At 34.5% G+C, this 17,433-nt stretch overlaps 1 protein-coding gene across 2 annotated transcripts in view; it reads right to left on the bottom strand.

Moving 5' to 3' along the window:
• Positions 1 to 3,295: 3,295 nt before the first annotated feature.
• LOC123527747 (neprilysin-4-like) overlaps positions 3,296 to 17,433 on the bottom strand; it is a 48,218-nt gene continuing 34,080 nt past the window's right edge. For both annotated transcript variants that reach the window (XM_053523786.1, XM_053523787.1), the window contains 8 exons: positions 16,855 to 16,913; positions 15,308 to 15,359; positions 14,500 to 14,567; positions 13,731 to 13,861; positions 13,058 to 13,123; positions 11,324 to 11,425; positions 10,629 to 10,705; positions 3,296 to 10,102 (listed from right to left, as the gene is read on the bottom strand). In XM_053523786.1, the coding sequence (XP_053379761.1) occupies positions 10,003 to 10,102; positions 10,629 to 10,705; positions 11,324 to 11,425; positions 13,058 to 13,123; positions 13,731 to 13,861; positions 14,500 to 14,567; positions 15,308 to 15,359; positions 16,855 to 16,913 (655 nt within the window). In that variant the 3' untranslated portion in view covers positions 3,296 to 10,002. The remainder of the gene's footprint in view (positions 10,103 to 10,628; positions 10,706 to 11,323; positions 11,426 to 13,057; positions 13,124 to 13,730; positions 13,862 to 14,499; positions 14,568 to 15,307; positions 15,360 to 16,854; positions 16,914 to 17,433) is intronic.

The raw sequence follows: 17,433 nt of genomic DNA, 5'->3' as shown, positions 1-17,433 counted from the left end.
GAACTCACGACGAAAAAGTCCGACACGAAGCGCTTTACCTTTAGGCCATCTGCATCCGGGAAAGGTTGTGTATGGAATTAATCTCATGTTATTCTTTTGTTTGTTTACATTTCAAAATGCCTTAATAATGTGCGATAAAGTATTTTTTTTTTTGACGTTTGAGAGTTCAATTTCTAGACTTGTCTAGACTGGGAAATCATCATGATTTGCTTAATTAAGTTTTATCATTATTAAATAAATAAATAAAGTAAAATTCGTTTCAATGCAAAATACATAATGCTTCATTAGCCGTAAGTTGCTCTAGTTCTAGAGCATTTTAGGAGTAGGAGCCCGAAGTAACATATTTTTCTAGCCAAGGATTAGATACAATCATAACTTATTTCATTTCGCTTGCATACGAGCACATTGATAGTGCGTTCTATAAAATACTTCATACTTACTTGAAAAAATATTACAATACGCAACAGATTTCCATATAATTTCTCTTTATCTGTGTGTCATTTGTAGTATAAAATACTGAAAAAAATGCGACTCTGATAAAAATCGATCCGCCACCCACAAAATATAAAGGCTTCAACACTTATTCTTACCTCGATCGCCGCGGTTATAAGGGCAGTAATTAATGCCGATCATGTCAGGTCAGGCACAGTTTATCTTTGATATGAGGCACATTTGTATTTGTTTCTCATACATGTATATCAATAGTTTGGCATTTGCTTTGTTACCAATAGAGTGTAAACAAAAGATCATATATATTATTAACAGCGCAATTTATAAGTGAGATATTTATAAAGAAAAGGTAGTGAAGCTAATATTTCACAGTGAAGTTTTGTTTTTGAATTGAATGCAAACTGTTTACTGTCTTTGTAATGAAGCATGCAGTCGCCGTTTTTTCCGTCCGTCCATCCCGCTGTTCTTGTCTGGAGTATTTCTCAACAACCACTGGTTGAAATTTAACGAAGCTTTATAGGAAGCTCCACTATCAAGAGGAGTTCGTGTTCCTGTCAGATGATTTTTCACAGAGTTATTGCCTTTTAATTAGTATACTATAGTACAATTCTCAGCAACCACTGGTTTGAGTTTAGCCATACTTCACAGGGTGGTTCATTATCAAGTGGAGATATGCATATTGTCTTCATGTTCCGGTCGGATGATTTTTCGCCCAGTTATTGCCCTTTGATTATTCAGCAATAGTTTACTATAGTAAAATTACTAGTTGGAATAGGAAGGTTCATCATCAAGAGATGCGCATATTGTCTCCGTGTTCTTGTTGGATTATTTTTCACAGACATATTGCCCTTTAGTTATTCAACAATACTATACTATAGTACAATTCTTGTACAGAGTAATTCTCAGCAAACACTGGTTGTTATTCGGCTAAACTTCATATTTTATTGCTCTCTGTTTCAAAGATACACACAATAATACATACAGTTTTAACACACAACAAAAAACAAAAGGGTTGGGCTACAAGTTATTTCAACATCAGCATACAGTCCTTACCTTAGAAAGAATGTTATACTCTATTAAACAGATTAAATGTGAGCAAGTTACTTGAGGGAGAAAAAAAAACATCAACAGAAATTACAATAATACAAGAGAGAAAAAAACATATCAAAGAATACATTTCTGTAATGGAGCTACTATTTTGTTTCTTGAAGCTGCCTCTGCATCCCAACAAAAAAACAAAAAACAAAAAAAAAACATGCTTAACTCCATACTTTTTTTTCAAGCAAAGAGGAACATAAGTTGACAATTTCATTCATAACAAAATGTATATAAATTTTTACGTTATTGAATTTAAACTTACTTAAACCTATTTGACTGTTGAATAAAAGCTTGCACTGCTAAAAAATAATACTATTTTCTTCTTCAGTTAGTTCTTCTTTTCCAAAGAATAATATATTTGTGTTTAAAGGTTGGAATTATCTTGTTAATTGAAATAAACGAAGTCTTTCCTCAGAGTATTTTTTACAAATAAAGAAATAACGTTCTGCATTTTCTTCTCCGTTTCCACATTTACAAAATGGGTCAGTGATTATTGTAAAGATCTTAGTTAAGGCTGCTACATTCATTTCTTAAGCGAGCATGATAAACTGCATTTTCTCTTTCTCCAATAAGGAAATACTTTGGTACAATGGGAGGCTTAAATAATTCTTTCAGTTTTGCTTTAAATATGAAGGTTCTATTTCATTCCATGACTTAACTGATGATGGTATTACAGATTTAGAGAATATTTCTGTACGGCGTGCTGCAGTCACAAAGTTGTCATTATTACGAAAATTATATGGCACTGTTTCGTTAACTAAAGGTGGGATAAGGTCACTTAAGTAGACTGGTAGTGTTCCGTGCCTTCCTTTATACATTAAAATCAGTTTTTCAGTGTTAGTGTATTTTACGCCGATCGGATAAAGAGACCCAGCCTATTTCTTTTATTAAATTGTTTATTGAAACTGTGTTAAACCGGTCATTGTTCTGGCCGCCTCATATTGTAGTTTTTTCTAGTGTTTCTTCTAGTGTTCATAATGTGTGCAGCTATCCCAAACTACTGATGCATATTCAAGTATTGGTCTCATATAAGAAATGTATATTTGCTGAAGAGTTTTTTTAGTTAGTTTAAATTTTAATGCTCTCATTGATCCCGATACTTTAGATGCAGATTGAACAATATTTGATATGTGGGTATGCCACGTTCCGTCTTGACTAAAGGTTACGCCAAGGTGCTTGTGATTTTCAACAATATCTAATGGTACGTCATTAAATACTGAATTAGGAGGGTTATTATTTATCAGTGATAAAAAAGAACTTCAGTTTTGTTGGGATTAAACTGAACCAACCACTGCTTCGCCCAGTCATTTATTGTTTTTAAATCATTGTTAAGGATACTTTCAATTATGTTTACATTACAGTTTGAGACGGCGAGAGAACTATCACCTACACTTAATAAATTGTCGGCTATATCATTAACTTAAATAAGAAAAAGCAAAGGACCTATCACTGACCCTTGTGGTACTCCAGCGTTAAGGTATCTAATACTAGAATAAAATGTTTTAACAAATACTTTTTGGTTTCTGTCTTTAAGGTAATCTGAAAACCAAGCCAACAAAGAACCAGTAATGCCATTTTGTTTAAGTTTAAAAAGAACGCCTTTGTGCCAAACTTTATCAAACGCCTTCGAGATGTCACAAAAGACAATACATGTAGACTGTGTTTCGTCGAATGCTTTACATTATGTTGTTTCTATTCATGCCTTATACCCACTGTCCATTGATAGAATAAATAACATAAAACTCTGTAGAATATGGATATAGAAATTTAATGATATCTCGTTTTAACAATAAAAACACTGAATACTGAGACAGTAAAACATTAGGAAATAAAACACGTATTACCCGAAAATAAATTGATGTAATAGTATCTTCTTAAAGTTCTTTTTACGTTGGTAATACCCGTCAATGAACTTCTAGCAATTGTCTGTCTTTATTTTGGTAAGGTATAAATAGACAAGAGGGCCATGATGGCCCTATATCGCTCACCTGTCATCATTGCACTTGAGGACAAGAAGGTCATCAGTAAAAATATTTAAGTCCAAAGGACAGGAACAACAAAGGGAAGAAATTTAACCAAAAAGAAAAAACAATTCTTACAAGGTACAGATATGTCAAAATACACCTAAAAATTGGAGGTACCATCTATGTTGTACCACAGAAAAATGGTCTCGGTTTTTCCCTACGGCCAATAATAAAAAAGTTCCTAAAATAAGCTATTTATAGTAACGTAAAAGGGAAGTAATTAAAAAAGAAATATTGTAAGTGAACAATAGAAGGCTCTGCCAAATAAATCTGCTGACATAAATGAAATTTCAGATCAGTATCTTCATTAGTTACGGAGATATACCCATTTTAATTTGAAATAAAGGGAGGTAATTTGACATAAAATCAGTCCATAGTTATTTACCCTGATTGTGTCAGTCCAACTAATGACAATTATGAAATTTCAATTAAGTCCTATAAGTACTTACTGATATAAATCCATTTTGATTACAATCAGGGGAGGTAATCAGATATAAAATAACTCTGGAACCTACGATTGGATCTGATTTGTCATGGAATCTAAGATTTATTGTTGTTGAAGATATTTTGGAAGCTTATATCAAATAAAACCATACATGAAGTCTCTATATGGCTGCAAAAGCCAAAATAGCCAATTTTGGACCTTTAAGGGGCCATAACTCTGGAATCAATGATGGAATTTGGCCAGTTTAAGAAAGGAACCAAGACCTTGTGGTGATACAAGTTGTGTACAAGTTTGGTTAAATTCAAATTATAAATGAAGCTGCTATTGTGCAGACAAGGTCAAAATAGCTAATTTTGGCCCTTTCAGGGGCCATAACTCTAGAACCCATAAAGGAATCTCGTCAGTTTAAGAAAGGAACCAAGATCTTATGGTGATACTAGCTGTGTGCAAGTTTGGTTAAAATAAAATCATAAATGAAGCTGCTATTGTGCAGACAAGGTCAAAATATCTGATTCTGGCACTTTCAGGGGCCATACCTCTGGAACCCATAATGGAATCTGGCCAGTTCAAGAAAGGAACCAAGATCTTATGGTGATACAAGTTGTATGCCAGTTTGGTAAAAATCAAATCATAAATAAAGCTGCTATTGTGCAGACAAGGTCGATATAGCTAATTTTGACCCTTTCAGGGGTCATAACTCTGAAACCCATAACGGGATCTGGCCAGTTCAAGAAAGGAACCGAGATATTATGGTGATACAAGTTGTGTGCAAGTTTGGTTAAAATAAAATCATAAATGAAACCACTATCGTGCAGACAAGAAATTGTTGACGCACGGACGGACGCACAGACGACGGACGAAGGGTGATCACAAAAGCTCACCTTGTCACTATGTGACAGGTGAGCTAATAAAACAAAGCTGATCCTTAAGATTATGACTACAAAGGATTTCGTTCACCAAAGGAAACTTTACTTGGAGGACCCGGCCGAATAAAGTTTTCAGTCACTAAAAAGGAACTAGAACATTGGGCCACAATTTTACGAAAATACTTAAGTTTGTGACTTAAGTCCGTTAAATTGCTTTAGAAGAGCAAAAACTTAAGCAAAATAACGTACTTAAGTATGTTAACAAACTTAAGTATTTTCGAGAAGTCGAGGCCAGCACTGAGAGAACCTCGCCAAAGCAAAATAATTTGAAATGTAAAATTGCTGTCCAATAGCTTTATTCAGTTGAAGACATTGCAAAAAATATGGCCCGGATCTACAGTAAAATTTTGGTTCTTGGACAATACACTTCCTCTAATTGTCCTCTGGTATTGTGTGCAACATAAGGAAAGCACCTTTTACAGTTTCATGACAATTATGGTAAACTATAAAATCGTTGAGAGCAATTGAAAATTAAGGTACTTCCATCCTCTTGTGCAGTTTAGTTTAAATTCATTTCCATTAACATTTTTAGATTTTTGCTCAGGACAACTATTTTCAATATCTGGAGATTATCCAAAAGAAAGCAAGCTCCTCCCGATATCCTGTTGTTGTGTGAGGGTTCAAAAGAAGTCCGTCTGATAGTTCTGGAGTTATTATCTGGACATCTGTTATGAGTAAATTTAGAAACTGGAAGTAATTCAAAACGAGTTTTTATGGTACTTGCACTTTGCAATTTCTGTTAATGTCGTCTATTTATGTATGTTGTTTTAATGAAATTCCTTCAGTACGTGTTAAATTACAGCCCAGGAACTTAATTCAATAACTGGAGACAATTCAAAAACAGGTGTGTTATATCTAATATTCTTGTGTAATGCAAATTACTTCCAGTGTCCTCTGTTAATGAGTGAAAACCAACAATATCTCTGTATTAGTTTTAGAGTGTTTCTTCGGACAAAAGTGATGAACGAATATAACAAAGGGAGATATTCAGTAAGTAAGCTAAGTAGAGTTATGGCTTTTGTATACTAGTACTGTGTTTTTGAATATTTCCTCCAGCGCATTTTAGAGTTACAGCTTTTACAATTAAAATAAATAAAGGGAAATATTTCGAGAACGTAAGCAAGGCAGAGTTAATTTTCTTATTAGGCCACAGTACACTAAATAACTAGTCTTCTTTATTCTATATAAAATTGACATATTTCCAATGGCTGCAGCACACATCAGGTCCCACTTAAATGTCTAACTTACATGGTCTTGAAGAATATCGTCAGTGCTTAATAAAAAACTAAAAAAGTGTGGATGATGTTTGATGCAAAAACAAATATTTTCTGTCAAACACATAAGCTACAAAATCATCTAGAATGAGACCCCAAATTGTAGTGGTGAGGTACGATCTAAGTATCCATGACACATTTTGGCATATTACTTTTTCATTATGAAAATGCTACCTACATGTCAAACATAGATCTGTTATGTGATTTCAGCAAACAATTGCAAAGAAAATAAGGAAAATATCTCTACAGAGCTAAAACAACTGATTACTATTTGAATTCGCCATTATGCGAATTTAGTGTCTGTATGCCTATAAACTACGTTACAGTTTATAAGAACATTAACATCAGCAAAATTCCCTTGATGGTGTAGGACATACCAGGATTGCATCAGTCACAAGCAAGACGGGTTCTGTCATGCTTCTAGCTATAGAATTTTAATGGTGGCTAATTTAGGACTTTTCATTGTGCGTTTGGCTCAAGTAGCACATTTTGTTTTTGGGTGGCCCGATTCTAGGTTTCGTTTTGTCGCGCTAGCGCGCGAAAATTTCACACAACATATCCATAATTTCGTTATAGCGCATTGGCACGCACGCCAGGATGACACAACGAAACGTGCCACAAAAGCCTCGAGCACGCCAATGCCACATAAGGTGTCACCCCGGTATAGAAGTACTTCCGGGTCGTTGTATCCTAGAAAGTAGTTCTTTGAAATTTTGAAGTTCCCAATTTAACGCTATCCCTACTTTGACATGTTATATTCCAAATGTATTTATTGATACTGTGTACATTTTTTGTCATTTCGGATGTTTTTAACAGTTGTTTTTTGTGTGTTTTTCAGGATTACATTTCTGTGCGGAAGGATTAAAAAACTACGCCAGACTGGTGGCGATGACAGATGTCAGTGGGAAATTTAAACATGGACTAGATACTTTGATGTGTAGCAAAAAAGTTCATCGTTGATGGTGGTGTTTTTCTGTGATATATTGACTGGGATAGTATTACTCTTCAGAAATACAGAGCTGTCAATGCTGCAATTTTGTTGTGAAATTCACAATCCATGTCCAAAAGTGCTTGTTTTACTATACAGCAAAGAAGGAGAATTGTACCGGGCCGACACCATAACGAAATGTCCTAAACTAGCCACCACATATTTTATATGCTTACGGATCGACAAAACGTGTAAAAAATAGCCATTGGCAAAATAATTTACAACTAAAACTTATCTAATGAATCCGCAAAGCCAATGCATATATGCCCTTAAATGCGAGACATTTTGATATGCAAACAATTATGAAAAATATAGCTATGTATTAAAAGTTATAAACGAACTTTTACATATTTTCACCGACATTGGTAGGAACGAAAAAGAAAAACCTTACAAATGTACAATGAGAAATACATATATGAGATTATTATTTACAATGATCCAAAATATGTCAACAAAACACGTACATCAACAAATTTATGTGACAAAAAAGGTAATGATAATGGGCAAGATAAATGAACAATTGAATTTGGAAATAATGAGGTGATACATGGAACCCACAGCATGAACATGACGTGTATGCACCGAAATTTAGTAAAACCAATACCATTTTGATTTACAGTGTATACCATATAAACAAAATACCTTGTCAAATAAGCCTTAATTCTAATAAATCTACATAAATTTTTTCTTGCTTAAAAGCCACATATCAATGTAAGGCGATATACGCTCTCTTATATGAATGAGATATACTTATTGTCGAATTTCTACCACAATGTCACAAAACAGTTTTGCGTGATATCGCTTGAAATGAAAAAAAGTTGTTGTGGTAAAATAATAAAATACTACAAAGCCCTGCATAAAATATACTGTTGAACAATTAAACAAATCTTGTTATCAATCTTATCAATGAGTCATAAGACTTTCCAGCGAGCAAAATCAAAATGTTGGTCGATTTATCTGAGATTTACAAAACCCTAGCGAACGGTGCTGACAAACATGATAATGCAATACATTTGATCGAAACACAAAAATGCTACATACAAGTATGTATGGTAGCACTGTACGAAAATTGGATTCACTAATACAACAACTTTCAACATGGTCAAAACCCAGACACAGTGCCTGTATCAAACGAAAACAAGTTAAATACAGTTAATATACCCAAGGTTAATTATAATACTACAAAAAGATGTATTTCTGAACTGCAAATTCAATATTGTCATGGATTTATTAAATGTACAACGCCACTGAATATGTCATTGTGTAGAAATAGGCGTTTAATCTAATATTAATCAGTTTCAGATTTATTACACGTACTGCCTTTAATTTAGAATATGTAAGATCATAAAACAAATTTCAATCGATACGACGGATGTTCAGCAAGTACCCGGAAAAATACTCCAATTTCTTCATATATGACCAAAAATTGTTGAATTGTTGTGTTTTGAATCTAAAATAAAAGAGAGGTTAATGCTATGCTGCACGAGGTTTAAGAAACTATTATTTTATCTGTGGTATGTGGGGGCGGGGAGGGGTAGAATATCGCTGACGACTCAAAGTTCAAACACCAAACGACAATAACGTTCAATCACGTTTTGAAAATTAGAGCACATGAATAGTCAAGATGGATCGATGTATCATTGTTCGCTGACCCACTTTACCAGCAGTTTTTGTTTTTTTCATAGAAAGGTGTAGAAAATGTGTTTAATGGCGAGAAACATTAAAAAACTGCTAATCACGAGTGACATTGATTCATTTTGTTTAATATCACAGCGTTACAATGACGTCGGGCCACTTCAATGTTAGTGACGTTGCCTTAGAAACGGCAAATAAATAATGTTCATGTATATTCTTCTTTAGTACATTTTTAAATTTCAGCAAAATACGAGTAGAGACAAAGATATTAGAGCACTTTTCGGCTTATATTTTGAACACCCCTCGTGTGGTCAATGGTTTTATCATTTGTTCTAAAAATAACCTAAATTTCATTGGCCAAAATCACTCATCATCTTTCAAAATATATTTCATGTTTAATGGTTAGTGGGTGATCCCCCATTAAATATGACTTTCTAGAAATAGAATGGAAGTTATTTATTGTTACTTTCAAACATAAACCTGAATCCATATAATAAAACAGTTATTGACTCTTGAGCCATTGGACACGATGTGTTATTCACCGAAAGAGGGCAATATTGACCTCTTCCAGTAAATATCACATCATATCCAATAGCTCAAGAGTCAATAATTGTATAATATTGAAGGTCATGTTAAGTAATATTTTGTGTAAAAAATACACCAAATAATAAAATATTTGATCATACAAAACCATATATACAAAAACAATGAGGTAAACACTTTTGTAAGAAAACAAGCTTCAGTAACAGCAACAAAACACTGTTTATTAAACTGGTGTAGTAATATGAAATTGTTCCCATCTCTTCTTCTTTTTCCATAAAACTTTCCATACACGACATCAGTTGTTTCCTAATGTACATGTACAGTCAATCAATCACATTCCGCTCATCTTTCTTTTACTCTATTAATATCCAAAGTTAGTTAATGCAAATATAGATTTTGACACAAGAGAGTTTGAATATGGTTTCTTTGTTACTCTATGCAAATTGAAGTTTGATGACATAACCTACTGTTCTTGTTACGTCATGAATGGTTCAACTCCCTGCAAACACCCAGGTCGCTCGTCCATCTATAGGTCAATATATCATACACGTAATAAACAACAGGCGATATATCTACTGTATGTCCAAGTAATGCTTTTTTTCACAACTGTTTTGAATGTTTACCAGACAGCACACTTCTTTTCAGGATTCATGTAAGAATTAAGTGGACAGTTGAATACTTTACTGAAATCCACCGAGTTCTGCAGTGTTCCGATTACTCTGAAAACACACCCGAAAAACATCAAATAAAATGCATATATTCATAAGCTACTAAAGAGACTTCTATTACAAACTTTGTAAAATGGAAACGATGTGATAATGACTTATTAGAAACAAATAAGGAAGAACTATACAAGTGCTTTTCTTTTGTTGTAATTATTGCTATCCTATAACGTCATGTTAGGAATGTAACACCCAGCAATGTGTACTTAAGTATGAATTTATTGCTTATCTGTAACGCCCGGAGCTGCGTAATATAGTAAGCACTCCAGTTTACCTGTACCACTTGAGCCTGTTCACTCCGGTACGAATCTATTACCCACCTCCAGTGCCCAAACTGTATAATCCAGAACTGCTTACCTGTAACGCCCGGGGCTTTGTACTCCAGTTAGAATTTATTAAACACCTGTAACGCACCAACTGTGTATTCAAGAATTGCTTAGCTTTAACACTTGGGGCTGTGTATTCCAATACGAATTTATTACCCACCTCTAACACCTGAACTGTATACCCCAGTTTTGCTTACCTGTAACGCCCGGGGCTGTGTACTCCGGTAAGAATTCGATTTACCATCGCCTGTGGACGCGTCGTTCCGCACCACACCTTGTTAAACAGAAATAGACTTGATATAAAACAGATAAATCTTATTAAAAATGTATAAACATTCTAAAATCTTAATTTTAGGCATCATTACCTCGGCGAAATGGAAAAAGACACATTGGTGAATCTAAAGGAACAAGACGAATACTAGTATGTGTCAAAAATTAAATTTTGTAAGATTATGTAAAACAGAAAGACCAGTATTTTAGTATGAGTAAATATTTTCGAGTGTCGTTTTAGTTTCAGTGGCCTTCAGCTTATATCAATGATAAATGAACGTTCAGTCAAAATGTTCATACCATTTAACCATCCTTAATTAACAGCATTAAATACATGTATACAGTGATACTTCCAGTACTCTAAATAAAATGAATTCTAGCTGATTCTGTTCCATAACATCTATTAAAGTCTTACTTTAAACTTACTTTCTTTTTGGGACTTTGAAAATGAAAGAAGAGCTTACAATTTACCACTCATGATTATTTTGATTTTAAATACGAAGACCAAAAAATGGAGTAAAACGGTATCTAAATAAACTCAGTAAAATACTACATATTTGAAAAAACCAGGGCATATGCAACTCTTTTTCTGTTTACAAAAGTAAAGGATAGTAGAAATTACCTGAGCGAAGTTGAGGAAGAAAAGTTGTTCACTATTAAGATCAGTTAGACCAGGTAGCCTAGGCTCCTGTCCCCCATGTTCCTTCTTCCACTTCTGGTATGCCTAGAATAAACATGTATCCTTTATGACATAACTGTATTTATTCGATGACCTCGCTTGCTAATCGGTAGTTTGTTAACAAGTTTTTCCTTTGATTTAACTGGGTGACCTTGTATCTGACCCCACATGACCCAGATTCGAACTTGACCTAGAGGCCATCAAGGCAAACACGCTGACCATTTCTCACGAGTTTCAAACTTAAACTGTCAACTCTCGAGTTTAACAAGATTTTCCTTTGATCTGGCTTACTGACCCCACATGACCTAGTTTCAAACATGAACTAGAAATCATCTATACAAATATTCTGACTAAGTTTCATAAAGACTGGGCTAAAATGCTGGCATTTAGAGTGTTAACAAGCTTTTGCTTTGATTTGACCGGGTTTCCTAGTTTTTGACCCCACATAAACTAGATTCGAAATTTACATAGAGGTCATCAAAACAAACATTCTGACTAGTTTTCACGAGTTTCAAACTTAAACAGTGGATTCTAGAGTGTTAACAGGATTTTCCTTTGATCTGGCCTACTGACCTAGTTTTTGTCCCCACAAACCCAGTTTCAAACCTGACCTAGAGATCATATATACAAACATTCTGACAAAGTTTCATAAAGATTGGATTACAACTGTGGCATCTAGAGTGTTAACAAACTTTTCCCTTGATTTGAACGGGTGGCCTAGTTTTTGACCCTACATGACCGAGATTCCAAACTGACCTACAAGTCGTCACCATGAGCTTCAAATATAAACTGTGGACTCTAGAGTGTTAACAAGATTTTCCTTTGATCTGGCCTACTGACCTAGTTTTTATCTCCACATAATCCGGTTTCAAATTTGACCTAGAGATCATCTATACACGCATTCTGACCAAGTTGCATAAAGATTGGGTTGCAACTGTGGCCTCTAGAGTGTTAACGAGCTTTTCCTTTGATTTGAACGGTTGACCTAGTTTTTGACCCCACATGACCCAGATTCGTAACTGGCTTAGAGGTCATCAAGGCAAACACCTCGACCAATTCTCATGAGTTACCAACTTAACCTTTGGACTCTAGAGGGTCAACAAGATTTTCCTTTGTTTAGCCTACTGACCTAGTTTTTGACCCAAAATAACCCATTTTCAGACTTGACCTAGAGATCATCAAGACAAACATTTTGAGAGATTGAGTCACAAATGTGTCCTTTAGTATGTTAACAAGGTAAATGTTGACGGACGTCGCACGACGCCGGTCAATGACAGGTAGGTCACAATAGCTCACCTTGAGAACTTTGTGCTCTGTTTAGCTAGAAATCATACAGTATTATGGAATTAAAAATTTAAAAAGTTGTGTTTGGCTTAACTGTATTTTCAAACTTATAGGCATGTTCCTAAAAAAATGAAATGAAATTCTCTTGCCACATTTGGAGATTCTAACGTAAAATAACTTACACCTACGTTTAAATCTTTAAAAAATGAAGGTTGTTCTATTGAAAAATCTCCTTGACTCAGTCGGTGAATCGCACGGAAATTTCTTGACACCGATCATATCCTTAACTTTTCTCATGCTTTCTCTCTGCATTGCTTTCATATTTGGATACTAATTTGTGTCGTTATCAGGTCAGGTGTTTTTGTAACTTTAATACATTTTTTTAAATCTTACTCTGTATGTTTCCTTTAGGCCTCCATTGTCCGCAATATTTTCACCTTGCGTTTGTATTCCATTTATCTGTAATGGAATAATGTCATTTCATTTCTTTCAAAACAAATATATGTAAATACTGAAATACTTATTGTTGGGCAGACCTTTACCGATACAGATTCAACTATCTGTTATTCATAGAGAATTGCTATATCTAACTCTGGTAATCTAACAAGAAACAAAGATGCCTCCGCCCTCATGATTTTGTTTACCTAGACATTAAGCTGAAGAACAATTTTTCTCTAATTTGAAAACTAAAACTGAAAGGTAACATGAACTTGAACTTTGTGTGAAATTCATTTTTATCTTGTTTTCACACTGGAGATGATAAACACGTCATAATGTATTCAAATAATGATCAATACATTATTCACCAACAATTTAATAGTCAAAACTATTGCCTGATGGCCGAAGAGCGAATGGTAATAGTTTTGATGATCGGCCGGCAAATGTTTTGTTGCGTGACAACAGAAATAAATGTCATGTTTGTTTCTTTAACCAATGGTGACCTACAGACCGGTCGAAAGCGCAAACTATGGACCGGCGATTATAAAATTAGTCATGTAATAGTTTCGTATATAACAGCCACTAATCAATTAATCGTAAATCTAATAACTATATGACATAGAATTACCTGTATTCCTACTTCTTCTATTGTGTAATTACCATATTGGTCCACAATACACTGAGCTTGCTTTTTAAAAGCGGCAATGACGTCATCATCCCACCATTGCTTCAAATTACCGTTCTTGTCATACTGACGACCTTAAATCAATGTTGAATAGAAATGATATAATATATAAAATGTATATGAAATAAGTCGAATAAGATAATATAGTCTGATGCTCTGTCGAGCGTTTTATCATTTTTGTTCATCGAATTTTCCCTATCATAGACGAAGGTTTTATATTGGAAATGTCGTCAAAATATTGCTACATATCTGTTATATTGTAAACAGGACAAATGACGAATAGTACTATTTTTTGCTTTTGGCTTTTGAAATGCTTCGAAAAATGCATCCATGGATAGTTGAAAACCGACGTTTTTCAACTGATATTATATGTGCAGTTAATACTGCTAACCAATGATGTCTGGGGGACGTCAACTAAAAACATTTCAAGTGCCAAAGTTGCTATTTTTAGAAAACACGAAATTACGGTATGGCAAAATATCATAAATTCACTTCGCCATATTAGTGTTTTTTGCTTTATCTTTGTTTATAATGATAATATAATCAAAAACCTTAAAACACGTGCATTCGCTTTAATTGCCAAAACTGGGGAAATCAAACGCCATTTCTGTTGCCTTTCGTCACTTTTTTGTCTGGTAAAAAGCTGTCAGCGCTAATTATGAAATGGAGCCTGTTCATCGAGGTATTATTAATGAAAGGTTTCGAAACTTACCTCTGTCATCATAGCCATGCGTTATTTCATGCCCAATTACCATGCCGATACCACCATAATTCAGCGATCTGATGACAATGTTATAGATTTGTTAACAATTAAGAATGGGTCAGTTTACAGTTTCAGATATAATGAAACTTTATATTCATCAAAATGAAAACACTGTTGATGGTTAATTAAAGGAAAATCATGCCTGTGCAAAAAAGGAGACAATACATGACGAAAATGTTGCGACTGACTTCTCTAACTAAGCAATGCTTTTATTCTGTTCACTGAAGTTGCCGAGGGGTAAAGATCGCTAACCTCGAAAAACTTGTACCTCACTGATGTTGGTTCGGAACCCAGTTGGCGCTAACCTTAAATCATTTGCCCCTCAATGATTTTGGTTCGAAACTCCACTTGCGCCGACTACGTGTTGGTTCGTTTGCGCTAATTTCGTGATACTTGTCAACGATGTTGGTTCGAAACAAAATTTGCGCTAAATTCGGATCACTTGCACCTCACTGATGCTATTTCGGAACCCAATCACCAGCCTCTCACTGATGTTTGTTCAGAACCCCGTTTCGTATATGTTTAAATTGTAGTGTTATTTTTCTATGGATGAGTAAGTTATTCGCCTGGCTAAAGAGAGATTGGTGATTCTACAAAAGTATTTGCCCGTGTCTGGTACTGGTTTATAGGAGAGGGCATCGGACCTTTTCTTTAATCGTAATGGTTGAAAGCTTGTCATATGAACTAAAATGTCAGTGGGAATAAAATATCAAATTAGATTTGATAGGTAAAATACTGTGTATTTAGAACTTCTTACTTTGGATATCCTTTACTGTAGAAAGGTGGCTGCAAAATACCCGCAGGGAACACTGAAATATATTAATAAATAATAATGATAAACGTTTCTAAATTAGCACGGTTAAAATTACAAAAACAAATGTATTAAATTAACAAAGTGCGTTAAAAACTGGTGTACACACCACACGTTAAATATATTTTACAAATGCACATACATGAAAAAGGAAAAGGTTACTTCGAGTGCAAGAAATCCATATTTATTATGGCACATGTTTTAAAATGCAATATTAATAATTGACTATAACACAAGTACTAAACAACTGAGTCCAATAACTTTAAATGCTTTGAATAAAAAACGTTTTCTGAGGATTCTTTATGAAATTATTTATAATTATATGATATAGCAATTTAAAGTACTCAAATGGTGGAAATAAACGCACTAGTAAATTTACTGATTATGTTTCTTAGATCGAACCTCAAGACGTATGGAATGATGCGAAAATATTTATTGGGTTCTTGCAGTTTTCACTGAAGCATTTTACAGAGTACTAATTGGAATTACAACAAATAAATATTGACTCATATGCAACGTTGAATACATAGCTATATTACTAAAAGAGTGTTATCTTATATTTGAGATGATATTTAAGTTAGTTACTAACTTTTATGATTTTCCGAATATATGGAAGCTTTCAGTTTTCAAACTAGAACCATCACTATAATAATGGTTGCAGACACTAGGGAGTTTGACCTAGTCACTTGGGTCTTACACATTGCATATTGTCTTGGTGAGGGGATTATGTAATGACAGTTGTGAAAATAATGTATTTGACATTTGGTCTCAAAGTGTAATATTGACCTTGCATAGTGATCTTGTTGATGTGCTGTTCTCATTGTCTAATCAGGTAAACGATTGATGCTAGTTTTATGAAAACATCCTTCCAGTAGTTTAGAAGATATTAATATGTGGACATAACCTAAAACTATTTGGCCTTTGGCCTCTAAGTATGTCCTTGACGTTAGACCTAGATGCATTGATCATGCATCCTGCAGGTCATCCTGATGAGTTAAACAACAAGTTTTAAGAAAACCTTTGTAGCCATTTTGAATATTTGTTACGGTCACGACTTAAATCTTTGTCCTCAAAGTGTGGCCTTGACATAAGGACCTAGAGACCAGAGTCGTCCGCTCTTCATCCGGATGAGAAACATATTTGATGCTTGCTTTATGATAATTATTCCAGCACTCAAGAAGATATGACATGGACATGAAATAAATCTATTTGACCTCAGTGTGGTGGTATTGACATAGAACTGGACCACGCGCTCTGCAGCTCCAGCAACTGGTGCAATGTTTATGAAAATCCTTCAAAGCGTTTAGAATATATAGCATGGATAAACAAAATAAAGTTATTTGCCCAGTGACTTCAAAGTGTACCTGGACACCTGGGTCTTGTATGGTTAATTTGTTTCCAGTCATTATTTTAATATAGCATAAAGTATGTATCTGGTGGTGTTATGAAAAAGATTCCATCAACTGTTCAGTTTATCATTGTCGAGTACTCACTGATTTGATTTTTCGTAGATGCGTAAAAGGCGTTGACGATTGCTGGCGTTGTTGACCACCTGTTTCATAAATGAAATATATGTTATAAAATCTGATGCTCTGTGACTGGTAATTTAATATTTTTCTCATTTTTTTTTTTGGTTTTATTTTATTTGTATCAACTTTTCAAATATGTTACTTGACTTTCATTGTGTGTTTGATAATACAAAAATATATTCTGTCTCGTGATTATGTCTATACTAGTATATGAGCCGTGCCATGGGAAAACCAACATAGTGGGTATGCGACCAGCATGGATCCAGACCAGCCTGCGCATCCGCGCAGTCTGGTCAGGATCCATGCTGTTCGCTAATAGTTTCTCCAATTCCAATAGGCTTTAAAAGCGAACAGCATGGATCCTGACCAGACTGCGCGGATGCGCAGGCTGGTCTGGATCCATGCTGGTCGCATACCCACTATGTTGGTTTTCTCATGGCATGGCTCATATATATTCACTAACGTCGAAAATCTTAACGACACTTCTAAATAGCAACTCTTTTACAACTCTGGTATAAAAATGCACTTAAACGTTAGTGTCCA

The sequence above is a fragment of the Mercenaria mercenaria genome, chromosome 14 (genome assembly GCF_021730395.1).
Source record: "Mercenaria mercenaria strain notata chromosome 14, MADL_Memer_1, whole genome shotgun sequence".
NCBI classification, from domain to species: domain Eukaryota; kingdom Metazoa; phylum Mollusca; class Bivalvia; order Venerida; family Veneridae; genus Mercenaria; species Mercenaria mercenaria.
The sequence above is the reverse complement of the archived record's forward strand: the minus strand, read 5'-3'. Positions and strand labels throughout refer to the sequence as shown.